Source organism: Jaculus jaculus, chromosome 1 (assembly GCF_020740685.1).
Source record: "Jaculus jaculus isolate mJacJac1 chromosome 1, mJacJac1.mat.Y.cur, whole genome shotgun sequence".
In the NCBI taxonomy this organism is placed as follows: Eukaryota; Metazoa; Chordata; class Mammalia; order Rodentia; family Dipodidae; genus Jaculus; species Jaculus jaculus.
Window position 1 is genome coordinate 107,136,176 of NC_059102.1, and position 21,551 is coordinate 107,157,726.

The 21,551-nt window shown below is 42.1% G+C and overlaps 1 protein-coding gene and 1 non-coding gene across 5 annotated transcripts; one reads left to right on the forward strand and one right to left on the reverse strand.

The window, feature by feature from the left end:
• The first annotated feature begins 3,050 nt into the window (after nucleotides 1–3,050).
• Nucleotides 3,051–3,159, forward strand: LOC123458272. The gene has a single exon (XR_006635565.1). It is a non-coding gene; the product is annotated as a U6 spliceosomal RNA (small nuclear RNA).
• Nucleotides 3,160–7,490: 4,331 nt separating this feature from the next.
• Nucleotides 7,491–21,514, reverse strand: Slc25a51 (solute carrier family 25 member 51). Of its 4 annotated transcripts, none has more exons than XM_045150093.1 (4): nucleotides 21,449–21,514; nucleotides 16,909–17,031; nucleotides 15,362–15,505; nucleotides 7,491–12,075 (listed from the first exon to the last, which is right to left on the reverse strand). In XM_045150093.1, the coding sequence occupies exon 4, from the start codon at nucleotides 12,032–12,034 to the stop codon at nucleotides 11,141–11,143; it is 894 nt and encodes a 297-aa protein (XP_045006028.1). In that variant the 5' UTR covers nucleotides 12,035–12,075; nucleotides 15,362–15,505; nucleotides 16,909–17,031; nucleotides 21,449–21,514; the 3' UTR covers nucleotides 7,491–11,140. The 4 variants fall into 4 exon arrangements, with proteins under 4 accessions (XP_045006028.1, XP_045006033.1, XP_045006044.1 ...); XM_045150098.1 differs by lacking the exon at nucleotides 21,449–21,514 and adding an exon at nucleotides 19,122–19,140; XM_045150109.1 differs by lacking the exons at nucleotides 15,362–15,505; nucleotides 16,909–17,031 and having other exon boundaries at nucleotides 21,449–21,491.
• Nucleotides 21,515–21,551: the final 37 nt, after the last annotated feature.

Genomic DNA, 21,551 nt, shown 5'->3' on the forward strand with positions numbered 1-21,551 from the left:
TTTCTTCTAATGTACTGCATTCATGTTATGAGCTAGGATAGGAAATTACCAAGCCTAGTCAGTGTGTACAGGAAAACCTGGGCAAACTCTAGGTGTACAGTCTGCACAGCTGTTTTGGTTGATTTCCACTTACCTCCTGGATAGTCACAGCTCCTAGGAAAGGCTAGACTTTTCAGTTGCAACCAAGTAAGATTCTACCAACAAGAATGGTGCTGGAGTTACAAGCAACTAGCAATGTGCCAAAGTGTGGCAAAGTAGCAACAGAAAGCTCTCTATTTATACTGGGGTCTTTTATGCTTTTATGACAAAAAGTGCAAAATTAAAACTTCAGGTAGATTTAATACTATTTTAGATTCCATTAAATTTTGTCCATAACTTACATTATATGCTTAAGTTATGTTGTTATAAAGACATAGTTTAGTCTCATTGTAGAGTGAGATTGTACTAGAATATATATCCTAGAGATTATTCTAAAATATGTCCTAAGGATTTCTCCCATTCAAACGATAATGGAATTTATTAAAAGAAAAATTTCCAAACTACCTTTATGCTGCTCTTTTTAGTTGCAAATGAATCGATAGAGATACGGGTTTTAAAACCCCGTGGAGCACATCTCACATACACACCTGCTATATGTATGTGTATATAAGTGTCACCATAAAGTAAAAATGTTACCCAGAAGTAATAAATAATTTTTAATATCTAAATCTGGTCTGTAGTCTTTTAAACAAGTAGACTCTTTAGCTTTCCTAAGTCCCTTTGTCATTTAGATTTCATGGTTTTTGCATTTAAGAATGGATATTTGAATTTCTTTTAAATTTCACTGCATCCTTCATTTCCAAGCTGTGCTTTCTGGTAAATTTTAGATTCATATTCTCAGCAAACTAGGAATGCTCTAGATAATATGCTAGAACCCAAAAATTTTTCTTGATAGGTTCTAAGGTGCTATAAATTCATATGCTAGACTGTAAGCTCCTTGAGGGCAGGGCGGGGACTATCTTATTTATTCTTGTATTCACAGTGCCTGTATAGGTCCTGACAGAATAGTTGCTCAATAAATATTTGTTGAATGAATCAAACGAACCTTTACAATATGTGGCCTCAAGTTCTCATGAAGCCAGAGTGTAATGTACAAATGATTCAGTACTAGAGGAATCATCATTTATTGTAGTTAACAGAGTATCCAGTAAAGATTCATTCTGGCCAAGTGTGGTGGTGCACCCCTTTAATCCCAGTACTGGGGAGGCCGAGCTAGGATGATCACCATGAGTTTGAGGCCACCTTGAGATTATATAGTGAATTCCAGGTCAGCCTGGACTAGAGTGAAACCCTACCTCGAAAAACCAAAAATAAACAAATAAATAAAATACCGGGCATGGTGGCATACACCTTTAATTCCAGCACTTGGGAGTCAGAGGTAGAAGGATTGCCATGAGTTTAAGGCCACCCTGAGGCTACATCATGAGTTTCCAGGCCAGCCCGGGCCAGAGTGAGACCATACCTCAGAAAAAAAAAAAAAAAAAGATTCATTCTGACCATAAGTAAGCATTTCTCATTGATTTAAAAACTACAAGACTGTTTTTCATTCAACAAACATTTGAATCCCTACTATGTGCCTGGTCTAGTATTGGGAACTCAAAGGACAAAGATAACTAAGGTCTTATGGAGTGGCATTTGAAATAGATAACGATTCAGAGCTGGTATTATGGGCCTGTGTAGGTACATAGGCCCCATATTTATAAAAGCCTTGTAATTTGGTTTAATGCTCTGTTGTAGCCAACTTGAAAAGTTTTGAACAAGAACTCCAAATTTTTGTTGGGCTGTAGGGCTCACAGTTATGCAGCTGGTTTTACAAAATGTTATCATTTTGACGTTGTGAATTATCTTTCACGTATCTGCAAGTAAAGACATTTATTGAAAACTAGCTATGAAGTACATGGTTAGTAAAATAACAATCTAGCAGCAAGAAACCCTTGCAGGCATGCATACATGCACACATACATACAAATGTCCCAGAGATGTGAGAGAAGTCACATATCTCAATATAATAAGGGCTATATATACAGCAAGCCTATAGCTAATATACTAAGTGGGGAAAAACTCAAAGCATTTTCACTAATACCAGAAAAAAGAAAAAAAAAAAAAAAAAGAGAGAGACAAGAAAGCTAGGCATGGTGGTGCATGACTTTAATCCCAGCATTTGGGAGGCAGAGTAAGAGGATCATTGAATTCAAGGCCAGCCTGGAAGTACAGAGTAAATTCCAGGTCAGTCTGGGCTAGAGTGAAACCCTACCTCGAAGAACAAAAAAGGCAACTGTGTCCACTTCTCTATTCTTCTTCAATATAGTACCAGAAGTCTTAAACTAGAGCAGTAAGGCAGGAGAGGCAAATAAATAGGAAAGGGAGAAATTAAAGCACCCTATTTGCAGATGATATAATCCTATACATGGAAACCTAAAAGACTCCTCTCAAAACTCTCAGATCTGATAAACACTTTCAACAAAGTGTCAGGATACAAAAATAACAGAGAAAAAAGCAGCACTCCTGTATATTGATAACACACATACTGAGGAAGAAATCATGGAGACAATCCCATTCACAATTCACATACATCAAAGCCAAAAAACCTCATGGACCTGAAAAGCTTCTATAATGAAAACTTAAAAGCACTTGAGAGAAAATGGAAGAAGATACTAGGAGATGGAAAGATCTCCCATGCCCATGTATTATGAGAATCCATACTGTGAAAATAGCTATCTTACCACTGCAGCTACTTCTTGTTGCTGGGACAAACATCCAACCAGAAGCAGCTTATGGGAGGAAAGGGTTTATTTCAGGCTTACAGAGTCCAGGAGAAGCTCTATCATGGCAGAAGAAGCTGGCTCACTTCATAGCAGTGAGGGAAACACCACCAGCAGCTAGCAAACATGAACACCCTGAGCTCAGAACTGGCTCTTTACACACGTTAGGACTGGATTAAAAGATTCACCCCCATGACACTTCCTCCAGCATGCTGCTGGAGACAAATTCCATGCTTAATAAATATTTGGGTGCTTGCTTTGGCAGTACATATAATAAAATTGGAACAGTACAGAGAAGATAAACATGGCCCCTGCTGACAAGGATGACATGGAAATTTGTGAAATGATTCATTAAAAAAAAAAAGTTTGAAGCCGGGTGTGGTGGCGCACGCCTTTAATCCCAGCACTCGGGAGGCAGAGGTAGGAGGATCACTGTGAGTTCAAGGCCACCCTGAGACTACAGAGTTAATTTCAGGTCAGCCTGGACTAGAGAGACTCTACCTTGAAAAACAAACTATATATATGAACATTAAGAGAAGTGCTTATGGGCAGTTTGGTGAGCATAGTATATACATTTAGCCAGATGCCAGTAGACATTAAATCCCTAAGGCTCATGACTACCCCTGTGGTAGGTTTTCAGTATCGGGTGTGTTCCCTCCCATGGAGCGGGCCTCCAGTCCAATTAGAGAGTGGTTGGTTTCCCCATAACAGACAATAAATCTATTTCCCTATTGATTAAACTGAGCTGTTCACAGAGACCGTCTCCCAAAAGTGAAGTCTGTCGTCATTGTGTTCACCATGGTTGCCTGGGCACATTGGGAATGCGGCCAACCCAAGGACCCACAGAACAGAATAAAAGATCCAGATAAAGATCTTGCAAATGAATAAATACTAAAAATGCAAATTTGAGGCCGGGCATGGTGGTACACACCTTTATGCCAGCACTCAGGAGGCAGAGGTATGAGGGTCGCCATGAGTTTGAGGCCACCCTGAGACTACATAGTGAATTCTAGTCAGCCTGGGCTAGAGCGAGATCCTACCTCAGAAAAACAAAAATAAATTTATTTTGCTGGGTGTGGTGGCCCATGCCTTTAATCCCTATGCTTGAGAGGCACAGGTAGGAGGATCACTAAGTTTGAGACCAGCCTGAGACTACATAGTGGATTCCAGGTCAGCCTGGGCTACAACCAGGCCTTACCTCAAAAAAAAAAAAAAAAAAAAAAAAAAGGAGGGGGGCTAAAGAGATGGTTCAGGGTGCTTGCTTGCAAAGTCTGATGGTCTGGGTTCAATTCCACAGTGTCCATAAAAGTGGCATATATGTCTGGAGTTCATTTACACTGGCAAGAGGCCCTGGCAAATATAAATAAATAAATAAATATATATATATGTGTATATATATGTATATATATATATGTTTTCTTTTTCTTAATTTTTATTAACATTTTTATATATGTTTTTTTAAAATTTTTATTTATTTATTTATTTGAGAGCGACAGACACAGAGAGAAAGACAGATAGAGGGAGAGAGAGAGAATGGGCGCGCCAGGGCTTCCAGCCTCTGCAAACGAACTCCAGACGCGTGCGCCACCTTGTGCATCTGGCTAACGTGGGACCTGGGGAACCGAGCCTCGAACTGGGGTCCTTAACCTTCACAGGCAAGCGCTTAACCGCTAAGCCATCTCTCCAGCCCTATATATATTTTTTTTTCTTCTTTTTTTCGAGGTAGAGTCTCACTCTGGTCCAGGCTGACCTGGAATTAACTCTGTCATCTCAGGGTGGCCTTGAACTCATGGTAATCCTCCTGCCTCTGCCTCCCAAGTGCTGGGATTAAAGGCATGCGCCACCACGGCCAGCTATATATGGTTTTTTTGAAGTAGGGTCTCACTTTGGTCTAGGCTTACCTACAACTCACTGTGTAGTCTCAGGGTGGCCTCATACTCACAGTGATCCTCTTAACTGCCTCCTGAGTGCTGGGATTAAAGGTGTGTGCCACCATGCCCAGCAAAATATTTTTATTTTTACTTATTTTTTTATGGGAGAGAATTGGCATGCCAGGGTCTCTGGCCACTGCAGTTGAACTCCAGATGTGTGCACCACCTTGTGTGCATCCATGATCTTGTGTGCATGTGTCACCTTGTGCATCTGGCTTACATGGGTTCTGGGGGAGTTGAACCTGGATCCTTAGGTCTTGCAGGCAAGTGCCTTAACCGCTGAGCCATCTCTCCAGCCCTGACAAAATATTTTTAATGCAAATTAAAATATTTTTAAATGCAAAATAAGGGCTGGAGAGATGGCTCAGCGGTTAAGGCACTTGCCTACAAAGCCTAAAGATCTGGCTTCAGTTCTCCAGTACCCATGTAAAACCAGATGCACAAAATGATGTGTGTGTCTTGAGTTTGTTTGCAGTGGATAGAGGTCCTGGCACACCCATTGTCTTTCTCATAAAATCGTTCCCCCCCCCCCCGACTCTAGTCCAGGCTGACCTGGAATTCACTATGTAGTCTTAGGGTGGCATCCAACTCATGGCAAGCCTCCTACCTCTGTGTGGTGATTTGATTCAGGTGTCCCTCATAAACTTTGGTGTTCTGAATGCTAGGTCCCCAGCCAATGGCAACTTAGGAATTAAAGCTTTCTGGAGGCAGTGTATTGTTGGGGGCAGGCTTGTGGTATTATAGGCAGCTTCCCCTTGCCAGTGTTTGGCACACTCTCCTGCCATTGCTGCCCACCTGATGTTGGCCAGGAGGTGATGTGCACCTTCTGCTCATGGCATCATTTCCCCTGCCATCATGGAGCTTTCCCTCGAGTCTGTAATACAACATAAACCTTTCCCTCAAGCTGCTTTTGGTCGGGTGTTTTTTGCCAACAATGCAAACCTGATAGCAACACTCTGCCTCCGGAGTGCTAGGATTAAAGCATACACTGGCACACCCAGGTGCTAAAATAACTTTAAAAATGGAAATTAAGGGCCAGAGAGATTGCTTAGCAGATTAGGTACTTCCCTGAAAAGCCTAAGGACCCAATTCAATCCTCCAGAATACACGTAATGCCAGATGTACAAAGTGTTACATGCATCTGGAGTTTGCAGTGGTTAGAGTCCCCGACGCACCTGTTCTCTCACTTTCTATCTGCCTCCCTATCTCAAATAAATAAATTAAGTATGTATAGGATGACTTTGAGATTCCATCTCACTCTGGTCACAATGGCTCTGGTTACTTTCTCATTGCTGGGACAAAACAGCATACCAAAAGCAGTACATGGAAGGAAAAGGGTTATTTTGGTTTACACTCTGCAGAGTCTGGACATCATATCTTGTCATATCAGCTGGGAGGGAACAGTGAGTGAGCTGTTTAGTGAACACCCAGTAGGTCTGGCCCTAGCAATAGCAGCCTTCAGTAATGCTCTGCCTCCCAAAGGCTCCACCAGCTGGAAATTGAGTATGAGGCTTAATCCAAACACACAAGGCTACGGGGGACTTTTCACATTTAATCCACAATGGCTATCATGAAGTAAACAAACAAATGCTGGCAAGGGTGTGGGGCAAGTGTAAAGAATAAAGGAATAAAGGATTCCCTTTATTGCTGGGAGTACAAACTGGTGCAGGCATTATAAAAAGTAGTGTGGTCAGGCGTGGTGGTGCACGCCTTTAATCCCAGCACTCAGGAGGCAAAGGCAGGACGATTGTTGTGAGCTCGAGACCACTCTGAGACTACATAGTGAATTCCAGGTCAGCCTGGGCTAAAGTAAGACCCTACTTTAAAAAAAAAAGTCTGGCATGGTGGCGCATGCCTTTAATGCCAGAACTCAGGAGGCAGTGGTAGGAGGGTCACCATGAGTTTGAGGCCACCTTGAGACTACATAGTGAATTCCAGGTCAGCCTGGACCAGAGTGAGACCCTATCTTGAAAAACCAAAGAAAAAGGGGGGACGGAGGGATGGCTTAGTGGTTAAGGTGCCTGCCTGCAAAGCCAAAGGACCCAAGTTCGATTCCCCAGGTGGCACATGCATTTGGAGTTCGTTTGCAGCAGCTGGAGGCCCTGGCGTGCCTATTCTCTCTCTCAACTAAATAAAATACAATAAAAACAAAACACATGGAGGTTTCTCAGAAAGCTAAATTACTTCTGGACATAAGCCAAAGGACTATATGCTATTAGAAGTACTTGCTCATCCATTATTTATTGCTGCTGCATTCATAGTAGCAAGGAAATGGAACCAGCCTGTATGTCCATCAACTGAAATGGATAATGAAAATGTACATATACACATATATACATATTCATCTGTAAAGAAAAATTAAATGGTTAAACTTGCAGGAAAATGAATGGAACTGTAATATAATATACTAAGTGCGATAGTTAACGCAGGCTCAGAAAGCCAAATGTTACATGTTTTCTCTCATATGTGGAACCTAGCTCTGTATGTTTAGATTTGTTTTGGAGTATCAGTAGAGGCCAGGAAGGGGCTTGGGGTGGAGGGAAGGAAGAGGCATTGGGGGTAGAACACGGAACATGAAAGTTGAGGGACAAAAAAATACTGGGAAGGTGGACAGTTAAGAGGGGGTGACTCCGGGGAGGGGGATAGAAGTGGGAGGGAATGTTAGCCAAAACTAAAGACAAAAAAACCTCTATGGAAACCTACTTCTTGTTAGCTAATTAAAAACAAACAATAAAACTATCCAACCACAAAACACCAATTAGGATGGACTTAAACAAATTTTATTCCAATTACTCAAAAACAGAAAACATTAACAGATTTTTATCAAACCCATTGTCATGTAACACAAGAGAGCAAGTAAAATCCAGTCTAACCATGTTAGTGAAACTTTGTTAAGCAAAAAGAGCATTAAGAACTAAAAATCCTCAAGCTTATCAAGAATGTAGTTCAAGTCTTTGCTCTGCATTTGTTTGTATGAGAAAACAATGCCTTAATATAAAAGAAAACAAGTCTGAGTGCTTTACTTCCAATGCAACCTGCCTAGCCTTCACTGACTGCTGTCGCTCACAGTACAGCGCTTCATCTCCACGGCACTGGTGCTAAGTCAATGACAGGCTCACCCAGAGTAAGCCCTTTAGATCCCACCTCTGGCGTTCACTACTTGTTATGCCTCCCTCACAAGTTTGCGCCGCCTTAGGCTGAGTCTTCCCACTGTAACTGAGCTTGGGAAATTCAGGCACGACTGTATGTACAACTCTATTTTATTGTGCAGGCCACAACAGATAGCAAGTGATTATATATCCAAACATAAGATGAATATTAATTATTAGACAAAAACATCCAACTTCGTCCCCAACCACAAATTAAACAAGATTCCACCATCTAAAGGCTGTGTTTACTGTGGTGCAGTCCTGAGAACTCATACACTGAAAGTGTGTTAAATACAGAATCCATAACACATTTCTGGTAGCATCAGATATGAAGTACAAGGCACAAGGCTAAGTGTCCTGTGCTCATGAGTCGTCTGTGTGCCACACATGTAACAGAAAGACCAATTTTAAAGCTGTTCAGATAGTTCAATTGTTTTCCTTAAAAAAAATTACATTTGTCAGAATTTCTTAATTACACATTTTGACATTGCAAGTTGGTTACAAGTTCTGAATGTTTGTCAAACTTGTTTATAAACAAAAAATCATTTCTGATAATGTATTTGCAGTTTTGTCAAGAGCTGTTAAGAGTGGCAACAGTTTGAGTTAAAAACAATAAAAAATTTTAGTAATTAACTTAAAATGCCATTTATTTGAGAAAGCAAAAACTAAAGCATTTTTCTTTAGTTCTAATAGTTCATAAAAGTGCTTTACAACTTAATTTCTATCACCTGCATGGAGTGTGAAGATAAAAACAAGCCCCACATCACTGAGAGCCCAATGAAACATACTCCCGAAACAGTCATAATTCCTGGCTAATTTACCCAGTGCTTGGTACCAAGACATGCTTGTGGATGTTCAAGGTCACACATATGTGAACACACCATCAGGAAGCGAGGTGTTCTTTCATGTGTGAAACTGAATTACCTTCAAATCTTGATTCAACATGCAAAGTACACTAGTCAAACTGGCATACCAGGGGCTCTTGCTGCTGCAAACTAGTATCAGACATATAAGTCCCTTTTTGCATCTGGCTGGGGAATTTGAATCAAGGCTAGCAGGCTTTGCAAGCACGCTGCACCTTTAAGGTGAGCCATCGCAGCAGCCCACTGGTGTCAAATTGCTTTCTGAAATCCTCACATCTGTGACTTGATCACTGCAATGCTTGCTGTACCTAGAAAACTTTCAAGCTGTTTCCTACAAAAGCTACTCAGCTCCATTACTGCTGCTATTGCTTGATATGTTCTTTAATCCATTTTTCAGTTGGAAGATGTTCACTTTATTTAACCAGCCATATTGTATTTACAGGTGAATAACTGTTTTGGATTTTCTGCCCAGAAACTACTTGTAAACTACTAGTTGAGGCCCTGATTTCATTTTGGTTGGTATGCATACGTATTTGCGTGCAATTACCCAGAAAGATGAAAAGCAACCATTAGTAAGAAACCTACCTTTAAAACAGGGGAGGGGAGTGAAGGATGGGGTATATGCACCCTTGTGGTACTCACCTAGAATGTACAAGGCCCTGGGTTCACTCCCTAGCACCGCAAAACAAACAACAACAAAACCTACCACTTTCTGAACAATCAGAACACCTAATATTTACAGGCTGCTTTTTAATATTCATGTTATTTCATTATTCAGTGGTGCATGAGTCATGTTACGTTTACTTGAAAAAATGCTCTAATATTATCTGATTCCTCAGATGCTTTTGTCAGTTAAGGTTATAAGGGATGAGTATGCTGCCTGGCTGGTACCAATCTCTGGAATTCAAAATGTTACTTAGATCAGATGCTCTTATCTTCTTTATTTTTATTTATTCATTTTCATAAGCAGAGAGACAGAGATAGAGGGGTGCTCCAGGGCTCAAGCCACTGCGAACACACTCCACTTTGTGCACCTGGCTTCATGTGGGTATTGGAGAATAGAACCTGGGTCTTAGACTTTGCAGGCAAGCGCCTTAACCGCTAAGTTATCTCTCCAGTCCTTATCTTCTTCTGATGGTACAATGGCAAATTGGGTTTTCCAAAATGTCAAAATCCTAAAGAAGTCTCTTTCCAAGAGTACATAAGACAACTAACACTGTGGAGTAAAATCTATGCTGAGCCTTCTCTCCCCCCTCCATGGTATTTAGAAACCTGGAAAAAAGAAAACTTGGGGTTATGTCAATAATTCCCCAAATAAAACTTTATGGAAGTATTTAAACCAATTTGTCTACATACATGTTGTGTGTGTGCCAAGGACCTCTTTCTACTGCAAGCACCAGATACTAGAGACACTTTCTGAATCTGGCTTAGGAATTGAACCTGGGTTGGCAGGCTTTGCAAACAAGCACCTTTAACCAGTGAGACATCTTCCCAGACCAGGAAGTGTTTGCTTTTTTAACAGTGTATTTCAAGAGAACAGGGTGCTTGAATATGACAAATTACTACTCAAGGGGGAAAATAATGCCCAATGATATTCTTCTCAAGTTGGTACCATTAATTCAAAGCCAAGCTAAACAGGATATGATCTATTCTATATGTAATTAACAAGATGAAGCATGTAACAGAATGTTAAGTCCTCTCATCTTTTGGCAATGAATTCAGTAAAATCAACACAAGGATATTTTGGAAAGGCTTAAAGTCACATTCGGAATTAAACAGAAAACTTTCAAAGCTAAAAAAGCAAAATGAAAACTTTTATTAGCTGCTTGATTCTACTAAGTCTAAACAGAAATAATTCGGATGATTAACCCAACAAGGCGCTTCTTTTCAAAACTAGCAGCAGTAATTTGTTGTGCAATGCCTGTCTCTAACAAGCTGGTTTTCCTCTGTTCTGCTCCTTCGTCTTACGGGTGCTCAGTCTAACAGACTGCCTTCTGCAGCTGCCTCTGGAAGCAAAGAAACCACGGTAAATAAGAGGAACGAAGTGTGCCTGAAGGGTCCTAAGGCCCAAGAACACGTGCTGGGGCTGCACAGGGCCAGGATGCTTCCATACAGAGGCCAAAAGACTGTTTCCAGGAGGAAAAAGGATCACATCCTGGCTGTTAGGTTGCCCTGAGACTCACAGCTAGCTACCAGGCAGCAGCCTAAAGCTCTTGGGTAGTGGTCAAAACAAACCTTTCGATTACCTTCTGAAAACGTTCATTCTGCTTTCGTTGATGCTTTGTCCATAATTTGCTGACTTAATGACACCAATGTATTTAGGCCAATTAGGAACAAAGCCAAATTGCATTCTTGGGTCTAATTAGCTGATAAATCACATTTTGCTAGTGACTTTGTCATGTAACCTTTAATAAAAACTCATAAGTTGCATTGATTATTCCCCAAGAGATTAGAGACCGATGATAATTCAGATGAGCACCTCTGAAAAGATTCGCCAACTTCCTATCCCGCTCTAGCCAAATGGTTTTGAAAACCTTGGAGAAGGACTGAAATTCCCCACCAATCTGAGACTGTATTCGAGCCTTTACAACATTAACTGGAAAAAACAAGAATCCCAACATGGCACCCAGAAGACCTCCACAGATGAAGTCATTGACCAGATGAGCACTATGCGTCGTCGCCGTAGGCAGATGCTCCTTAATAGGTCCTCGAAGGCCAAAGAAAAGGGCATTGCTAAATCCATTTCGGAAAAGAATAGGCACCAAGCCTCGATAATATTCCCTAATCCCATGACATTTCAGTGCCCGGAAAGCCTGGTAAGTGTTTGTGAATTTGTCATGATGCTTATGATCTTGAAGCAGTGTCTGAACTCTTTCCAATGGAGTGAAAATGGCTTCTGTTGTCCCTGCAAGTATTGCTGCCACGCCACAGGTTACAAACTCAGGAGCACTGACATGCTTCCGGAGAAGGCAAGATAAATCCTCATAGAGACCAAACATAAGGGCCAGGGTAGTGGTTTTCTGCATCAATGGAGGGAGGATTCCACGATACAGGTTTCGAAATCCATCCCTTCTCAACTGCAGGACTGCATCCCGGGTTTTGAGCCCATATAGCTGCTGCCGAAAGAGGATCTTCTGAATGGGATATGTGATCGCTACATTGTTGAAAGCTGCGCAGCAGCCACACAAGTAATGCTTCATTTCTCCAACGTTTGTAATGTGAGGAGACAGATCTTGTTTTGAAGATGTTAGGATCCGTGATCTCTTCTCATGAGCTTCTGAATCCATCATGTTGCTTAAGACCTTTCTTATTCAGGAAGGACTCTCTTAGCCTACAGATAATGAAAGACAATGGGTTTTAAACAGAGTCAAACACAGACTTTTCTCCAATCCCTCCTCCAATTTCCAGACACTGTATTTTCCCTTTGAAGCTGGATCAGTAATTTTTAAAAATTTTATTTTGGGGGCTGGTGGTGATTCTTTATGCCCAGATGCCAGATGCACCGAGTGCTCTATATATCTGGAGTTTGTTTGCAGTGGCAAGAGGCCCTGGTGTGCTGTTATACATTCTCCCTCAAAAATTTTTTTTTAATTCCCCCCCTTTTTTGAGGTAGGGTCTTGCATTAGCCCAGGCTGACCTGGAATTCACTATATAGTCTTAAGGTGGCTTCAAACTCAAAGCAATACTCCTACCTTTGCCTCCTGAGTACTGGAATTAAAGGCATGCACTACCATGCCCAGCTAAAAAATATTTTTAAGCCAGGCATGGTGGTGTGTGCCTTTAATCTCAGCACTCTGGAGGCTAGAGGAATGGGACAGAAAATCATTTTTACTAACATGTATTAATTAGTGTATTAATGAGGTTTAGTGTGCTATTTCCATGCAGGGGACACAAGATCAATATTTTGTTTTCTGTGTGTTTTCTTTTTTTGTTTGGTTTTTCGAGGTAAGGTCTTATTCTAGCCTAGGCTGACCTAGAATTCATAATGTAGTCTCAGGGTGGCTTTGAACTCACAGTGATCCTTCCTCAGACTCCCAAGTGCTGGGATTACAGGTATACCCCAACACAACCAGCTTTAGGACAAGTCTTTTTTTTTTTTTTTTAAATTTTACTTTTAATTTTTTTCTTTGAGACAGATTCTTCACTCTAGTCTAGACTGACCTGGAACTCACTCTGTAGTTATAAGCTGGCCTCAAACTCACAGTGATCCTCCTGCCTCTGCCTCTCAAATGTTGTGATTAAAGGTGTTTGTCACCATGCCTACCTTATTACCTATCTTTTTACTAACCTTATAGAATTTAAAATATTCTCACATTTTAATCATCATATCTTATTATGTATAGGTTGTTTCCTTCTACTAATTTTCCAATTTGTTTTTGTCTGCATATGAAAAAAGCTACTGATTCTTGTGTGTTCAAGCCAGAACCATCCAAATCACTGAATCCTCTAATTTCTTAGACAGATTTGTTTCACTTTTCATAATAAAAATATAACTGCAATAATTTGTCTGTTCTTTTGTAATACTTCTTTCTTTTTGGACTCACAAATATTTGTTGAACAAGATTATGGTCATAGACATTATTTTACTTATTTTAAAGAGAGTGAGAAAAAGAGAGAGATAACTGGCATGCTAGGGCCTCAGCCACTGCAGCCAAACTCAACGTTTGTGCCACCTAGTGGGCATGTGCAACCTTGTGCTTGCCTCACCTTTGTGTGTCTAGCTTATGTGGGATCTGGAGAGTCAAACATGGGTCCTTAAGCTTCACAAATAAGTGCCTTAACCACAAAGCCGTATCTCCAGCCCTAGACATTCCTATATTTTTAAAATATTGCACAGAGAAAGAGAGAGACAGGCAGGCAGACACAGAGAGAGAAGAGGCATGCACCAAGGCCACCTGCCATTGCAAACAAACTCCACATGCATGCGCCACTTTGTGCTCTTGGCTTTATGTCGGTTCAAATACAAACAAATAGGCTTTGCAAGCAAGCAACTTTAACTACTGAGCCATCTCTCCAGGCAGAGTCTTTTTTTTCAAGGTAGGGTCTCATTCTAGCCCAGGCTGACCTGGAATTCACTACATAGTCTCAGAGTGGCCTTGAACTCATGGCAATCCTCCTACGTCTGCCTCCCAAGAGCTGGGATTAAAGGTATACAGCATCTTGCATGACATTGGCTGTGGTTTGAGAAACAGCAAAGCTGTTATGTGAGTATACTCAATCCAAATCCTGGTGGCTCTAAGTTTACATGAGGAAACTAATCATCATGACATAAAAACACTGAGCTGGATGTGGTGGCCTATGCTTTTAATCCCAGCATTCAAAAGGCAGAGGGAGGAGGACTGCAGTGAGTTCAAGGCCACCCTGAGACTACATAGTGAATTCCAGATCAGTTTGGGCGAGAGTTAGACCCCACCTCAGAGGAAAAAAAAAAAAAAAGGTCTTAGCTGGGCTAGACTGAGAACCTACCTTGAAAAAACAAAACCAAAAAGGCTGGGAGATGGCTCAGTGGTTAAAGGCACATGCTTACAAATCCTGGTGGCCTGGGTACAATTCCCAAGTACCTACATAAAAAGCCAGATGAACAAAGTGGTGCAAGCATCTGGAGTTTGTTTGCAGAGACAGGAGGACCTGGTGCACCCATTCTCTTCTCTGTCTTTCAAGTGAATGAAGTATTTAAAAAATAAAACAAAATGTTCCAATTTAAGCAGGCAGATGCTCACATAATTTCTCCTGCCGTATTCAGCACTGTGTTGCTAACCTGGAGCAAAGACTATTTTTTTGGTGATCACAGAATTTTACCTGAAAAATTATGCTTCAAAACTCAAATCTTAGGTGGGCCTGGTGGTATGCACTTTTAATCCCAGCACTCAGGAGCAGAGGCAGGAGGATCACTGTGAGTTCAAGGCCACCCTGAGACTACACAGGGAACAGCCTGGACTAGAGACCCTGCCTCAAACAAACGAACAAACAAACAAACAAACCAGCCAGGCGTGGTGGCGCACACCTTTGATGCCAGCACTCGGGAGGCAGAGGTAGGAGGATCGCCATGAGTTTGAGGCCACCCTGAGATTCCATAGTGCATTCCAGGTCAGCCTTGGCTAAAGTGAGACACCCTACCTTAAAAAACCAAAAAAAAACCAAAAAAAAACCAAAAAAAAACAAAAACAAAAACAAACAAACCTCAGATCTTCATTCTATATTCAAAAACTCAGTATAGCTGCAACTTATTAATTTAGCTCCTTAACCCCCAATATTTACTATTAAGTTGTTTTTCCCACTATAAATGGGTTCTTTTTTCTAGTACTAATAATAAATAAAGCTCTTGTAAAAGTCTTCAAATGTTGGAAGAAAATGATTTTCTGTTTTACAAAGTTCAATGACTTCTATTCCCCCATTTCCCTGTCCTACCACCAATAAGTGGGAATCAAACCTTGAACTTGAGTCACTATGAAACAGTCATACAGATACAGGAAAGAGTCTGATCCAACAATTAAGAGCCTTTGGAGTCTACTACTTGCCTGGGCTCACATCTCAGGCAAGAATCTACCTGTGAGCTTTGGACAAGTCCCTCAGTCTCCATGGCTTATTTCCTTGTTTAAATGGCAGCAGTTACCTACCTCATAGGCTGGCTCAATTCAGTGAGCTAATCATGGAAAGCACTCAGGAGTAGTCTGGAGTGCAGAAGGTCCTCAACAAGGCTGAACTATATTATTGTTCTTTTCTGAAGTACTTAGATGTATAGATGCTCCTCAGGTTGCATCCTGATATATTCATGATGAGATTAAAAAAAAATGTCAGAAAGGCATTTACTGATTTTTAAAAGGTGCTAGGGATTGAACCCAGGGCTCATGTATGTTAATCACATGTTCTACCACTGAGCAATACCCCCAACCCCTGAAAACAGATCAAATACACCAAACCAACTGAACATCATAGCTTAGCAACAGAGTGCCAGTTGTTGACCTTCCTGATCACATGGCTGAGTGAGAACTGGGGTTCACTGCTGCTGTCTTTGAGCAGCAGTGCACGGCCACATATCACTACCAAGGGAAAAATTATGGGATGGTTCCTACTGAACACATGTCACTTTTGTATCATCAAAAATTCAAAATAGGGCTGGGGATGTAGCTCAGTGATAGAAGGCTTGCTTAGCATGCATGCAAGCATGGGTTAGCACTGAAGAAACAAAATCAAAAGTTAATGCATTGTAAGTGGGACCATGGTAAATCAGAAACTATCTATAATATGTAAAATTTCCATCCATAAAACATGGAGATGAACTCTATTTGGCTATGGTAACATTTGGTTTTAGCTGAATAACATTTATTAGCTAAACATTTGTTAAAAGTTTTCTGTTTTGGTTTTTGGCCCTGGGGGCATCTTGCATGCTAGGCAAGTGCTCTACTGCTGAGCTACCCTCCCAGTCCATCATTTGCTAGTATTTTAAATTTCATGTCACTATTCCTAACACACTGGTTTCTAGTTTCCAATTTTTTTTTTAACCATTTTCAAGTTATGTCAATGTAAAAGGAATCTGAAACTTTTCCTTCTTTGTGCTATATAGCAATTTAAATGTTGTGTTGACTAAGGCAGTTTAGGGTGGCTGGGTCCCCTGAAAGTAAAAGCAGGGAATGTCCTTGAACATGCCCTTCAGTCTCCACTTAGCTAGAGGTCAGAGAAGGATCTGGCTTTTCCTTATCTCTAGCTGCCTAAACAAGTTCTACATACAACTTGAGTCCCTTCCTAGGAGGAGCCCCCTTTCCTAGAGTTAAGATTCCTGGAATAAACCTCAACCTGGTTTGATGCCAGGTTAGCTCAGCCCCCATTCAGAATCTGGAGAGATGGCTTAATGGTTTGCAGTGGCTGGTGGCCCAGATTTGCCCATTCTCTATATCCCTCTCTCTCACAAAATAAGTAAATATTTAAAAGGCTGGGCGTGGTGGCTCATGCCTTTAATCTCAGCACTGAGGCCACCCTTAGACTACATAATGAATTCCAGGTCATCTTGGACTAGAGTGAGACCTTACCTTGAAAAAAAAAAACAAAAGAATTGATAAATGACCCCAATTTGCATCTTTATATGGGTTTATTCCCTCCTGTCTTCTCATGGACACACACACATTAAACAAGACACACAAATAAATAAAAGCTTTAAAGAATTCACCTGTGCCACCAGCTAAGCCTGGTGTTAAGGATGACAGCTTTTTGGTAACTCTCCCAATTTTTTCCATTGTTATTGGCTTGTCAGGTTTGCTCTTCTATAATCAATTTTAATAACTGGGTTTCCCTAAATAAAAGAAAGTAAAATCTGATTTTATTTCTATAGTTTTATAAAGCACTTGCTGCTTTTAAAGGATATTTCTGAGGCTGGGGAGATGGGTTGGTATATTAAGCACTTGCCATGCAAACTGAGTTTCCAAGTTCAGATCTGCAGTTCCCAAAGCAGGAAACTAATCTCAGCACACCTGCAGTGAGTTACAAGGTAGAGACTGGAATCTCCCAGAAGCCCGAGAATCAGCTAGCTGTGGATGAGTCTCTTCCTCAAACAAGATGCAAGGCGAGAGCTGACACCAGAAACTCGTCCTCTGACTTCCACACACACTAACACACATGAACTTGTATATATATACACAGCTAAAGGTGACAAGTAAAAGTAAGATATCTTAAACTATGTGTGCTTGTTTCCTTTCTCACCTAATTTAAGTCTATGTGCAAGAAAGAACCAGTTCTTCAAGAATCTATTACTTTTTTAAAACATATTTTTTTATTGGCTTTTGTTTGTTTTTGGTTTTTTGAGGTAAAGTCTCCCTCTAGCTCAGGCTGACCTGGAATTCACTCTGTAGTCTTAGGGTGGTCTTGAACTCATGGTGATACTCCTGCCTCTGCCTCCCGAGTGCTGAGATCAAAGCCATGTGCCACCATGCTCCGCTGCTGCTGTTGTTTTTGGAGTAAGGTCTCATCACTCTAGCCCAGGATGACCTGGAGTTCAGTATGTAGTCTCTGGCTGGTCTGGAACTCACAGCAATCCTCCTACCTCTACTTCCCGAGTGCTGGGATTAAAGGTGTACACCACCATGCCTGACTTAAGTATCTTTTTTATTTTATGAGAGAGAGAGAATTGGAGTGTCAGGGCCTCCAGACACGATGTACTACCTTGTGTGCATCTGGCTTACATGGGATCTAGAGAGTTCAAACATGGGTTCTTAGGCTTTGCAGGCAAACACCTTAACCACTAAGCCATCTCTCCAGCCCTTTTTATTTATTTTTGTAAGAGGGAGTGGGCATACCAGGACTTCCAGCCTGAAATGAACTCCAGACACATGTACCACCATGTGCATCTGGCTTAAATGGGTTCTAGAGAACTGCGCCTGGCTTCTTAGGCTTTGCAAGCAAGCACCTTAAAAGCTAAGCCATCTCTCCAGCCCCATTACTTTTACTTGTGTGTGTATGCATGTATGTGTGTGTATATGTATGTATGTATGTGTGTGTAATATATATATATATATGTCCATCCCCCCAGAGGTAGGATCTCACTCTAGCCTAGGCTGACTTACAGGCTCATTCTGTGGTTCCATACTGGCCTCAAACTCACAGTAATCCTCCTACCTCTGCCTCCTGAGTGCTGGGATTAAAAATGTGTGCAGGCCAATAAACTTTTATGTTTTCATGTTTGTGTGTGAGCACAAGGGATTGTTTTGACACAGGGTGTCCTCAAAGGAGGTGATCTTCCCTGCTTCAGTTTCCCAACTGCTGGAGTTACAAGTGTGTGCTACTATATTCTGTTCTATTTTCAGTTTATTTATTCATTTTTGGTGTTTTTTTCAAGGTAGAGTCTCACTCTAGGCCAGCCTAATCGGGAACTGACATTGATCCTCCAACCTCTGTTTCCTGAGTGCTGAGACTAAAGGTCTATACAAATATGCCCAGCTATTTTCAGTTTTTAAACTTACATTTTCCTTTAAACTCCTTTCTCATGCTTTCTCTGGGCTTACTTGCTAGATAGTCTATGAAAGCCCGTCTCAACGCAAAACAAAAAGATAATTTGTACTTTTGCTGGGGGCCCAGCTGTGCCGGGGCTAGAGTGAGACCCTATCTAGAAAACAACAAAAACCAAACAAAAACACATTATTTTTCACATACTGAACACATATTAAAGTCTGTCATTATTCTGTAATAATGGTCATTAGTAAGCAAACAGAAAACTAGCTAGCTAGCCACTGACCACTCTAACAAAGAATTTTAAGAAATTTTAGGGAGGTGCTGAGAGGAGAGGTAGGGATGCTAGGAGAAAAAAAAAAAAAGTAGGAACATGGTTGTACAGTTAGATTAGATTTCAAAAGCAGGCCTATCAGGAAAAAGGAATGTTAGGAAACTCACCAGACTTCACAGACTTGGCACTTTCTCTCTAGTTTCACTCCACCCATCAGTATGGTGTGACTAGGTCTTAATGTAGCAGAAGGAAAGACAATATGCAATGTTCTGATAAGAGTTTGGAACGGGTATGTTTGAGTGTTACACCGTGAACATGGCTAAATTTCTTTGCTACACTCACCTCTAAGTTCTTTGAGTTGAGTAATAGTCCTTTACAATTCACTGCAAAATTTATTTACCAAAACGACACGAGTTTGCTAGGGAAAACACTACTTCAACATAAGGAAGCAAAATTCACAAAGTTGGACTTTCAAGCAACAGCAAGCATACGCCTTTAACCTCAGCACTTGGGAGGCTGAGGTAGGAGGTTCACTGTGAGTTCGAGGCCAGTCTGGGGATACAGAGCCAGTTCCAGGTCAGCCTGGGCTAGAGTGAAACTCTGATTTAAAACAAAACAAAACAAAACAAAACAGAACAGAACAGAACAAAAAAACATGGAAAAAGAGGCTGGAGAGATGGCTCAGCAGTTAAGGTGCTTGTTGTCTGCAGAGCCTAACAATCTGAGTTCAATTCCCCAGCACCCACATAAAGCCAGAGGCACAAAGTGGAGCAATGCAATTGGAGTCCATTTGTGATGGCTGGAGGTCCTGGTGCTCCCATTTCTGTCTCTTTTCTATCTCTCTCTGCTTGCAAATAAATAAAAATATATTATAAAAAATGAAAAAAAAAAAAAAAAGAACTGGGCATAGTGGTGCAGGCCTTTAATCCCAGCACTCAGGAGGCAGAGGTAGGAGGATCTCTGTGAGTTCGAGGCCAGCCTGACATTATATAGTGAATTCCAGGTCATTCTGGGCTAGAGTGAGACCCTACCTTAACTCCCCCCCACAAAAAAAAAAAACCGTCAACCAAATAGGAAAGAAAAAAATAGAAAATGTAAAACCTCACTGTAATTTGCAACCCACAGGTAAAACACATGATCTAGATGTGATCTCGGTACAAAGGTCTTTGTGCAAAAACAGGGCAGAGGGTGATAATGTAATTCTCAAAGGATGTGAATTTCCATTAGTCAGCAGGTCTGAGTCAGCATTCATAACAAGGTCAGCTAGGGTTCTAGTACTAGTTATGGCATTATCTTGCTACTGCAAACCCAAGGCGTGTCTATGACTTCAAAAATCCACTATCTGTTCGGCATGGTGGCACACACCTTTAATCCCAGCTCTCGGAAGACAGAGGTAGGAGGATAGCAGTGAATTTGACCCCAGTCTAGAACTATAGAGTGAGTTCCAGGCCAGCCTGGGGTAGATTGGGACCCTACTTCGGGGTTGGGAGGAGCTAAGGGTGATTCCATTTTGCTCCACCTGCCATGGACCCAGTAAGGGGCACTCCGCACCTCAGCACTTTTGACTATAAATCCTTTCAAAGGTGCAGGAGCTCCAACCGACATAGCCACTTCACCTGTACTTATTTCAGACTTCTGTTTCATAGATTACAAGAAACAAAAAATGGGAATTAAGACAAGCTGAAAGAACTAGGGACAAAAACAAACAGGTTGACATACTCAATCTACCTAAACCTGAAAATTGATAATAGAGACGAACAATTAACACCCCCACTCCAAAGTGCTTTGTACAACTGTTTGTTTTTTCTCCTTTAATATATTTTATTTATTTGAGAGAGGGGAGGGGGGAGAAGAAGAGAATGGATACGCCAGGGCCTCCTAGCTACTGCAAACCAACTCCGGACGCAGGAGCCACTTTGTGCATCTGGCTTTACGTGGACATCGAACCTGGGTCCTTTGGCTTTGCTCGCAAACGCATTAACCGCTAAGCCATCTCTCCAGACCCGAGTACAACCGTTTTCTACAAGGTGAGGCAACATGGTGTCCATGGTGTCGCAGAAGTCTTTTCCCGGACTTCCGTTTCTCCACTTCGTGAAGGGGAGGGTCCCTGGGCAAAACCACCAGCCCCTCTCGTCTCGGAAACATCTGGGAGGAGGCCGCATCCGCGCCTTCGGGCCGCTGCCCTTCCCCGGCGCCCCTCCCCGCCCCGGCGGCTTCGGCTTTCCCGGCGGAGGAGTCTCCGCAGCCCGAGGGGACCCGAACCCGTGCACAGCCCCCTTGGCAGGTACAGTCGCCCCGCAGCTACCGCGCCCCAAGAGTCGCTGACAGGCGCGCGCGCCGGAAGCCGAGGGGATGCGGAACTGGGCCCGGGGCCGCGGGGGCTGGAGCGGGCGGCAGCGGCGGCGACGATCCTACGGCCCTGCTCCATGTCCCCTCTCCCCGCCAACCAGCGGCTACGGGGAGAGCAGGCCTCCCCACCCGGCTCCGTACTCACCCTCGGCGGCGGGCGCCCGCCCCACGCCCGGAGCCGCCCGCCCGCAGGACGGCCGGCGAGCGAGCCCGCGCCCGCGCAGGCGCAGACCCGGTGGGACAGGAGG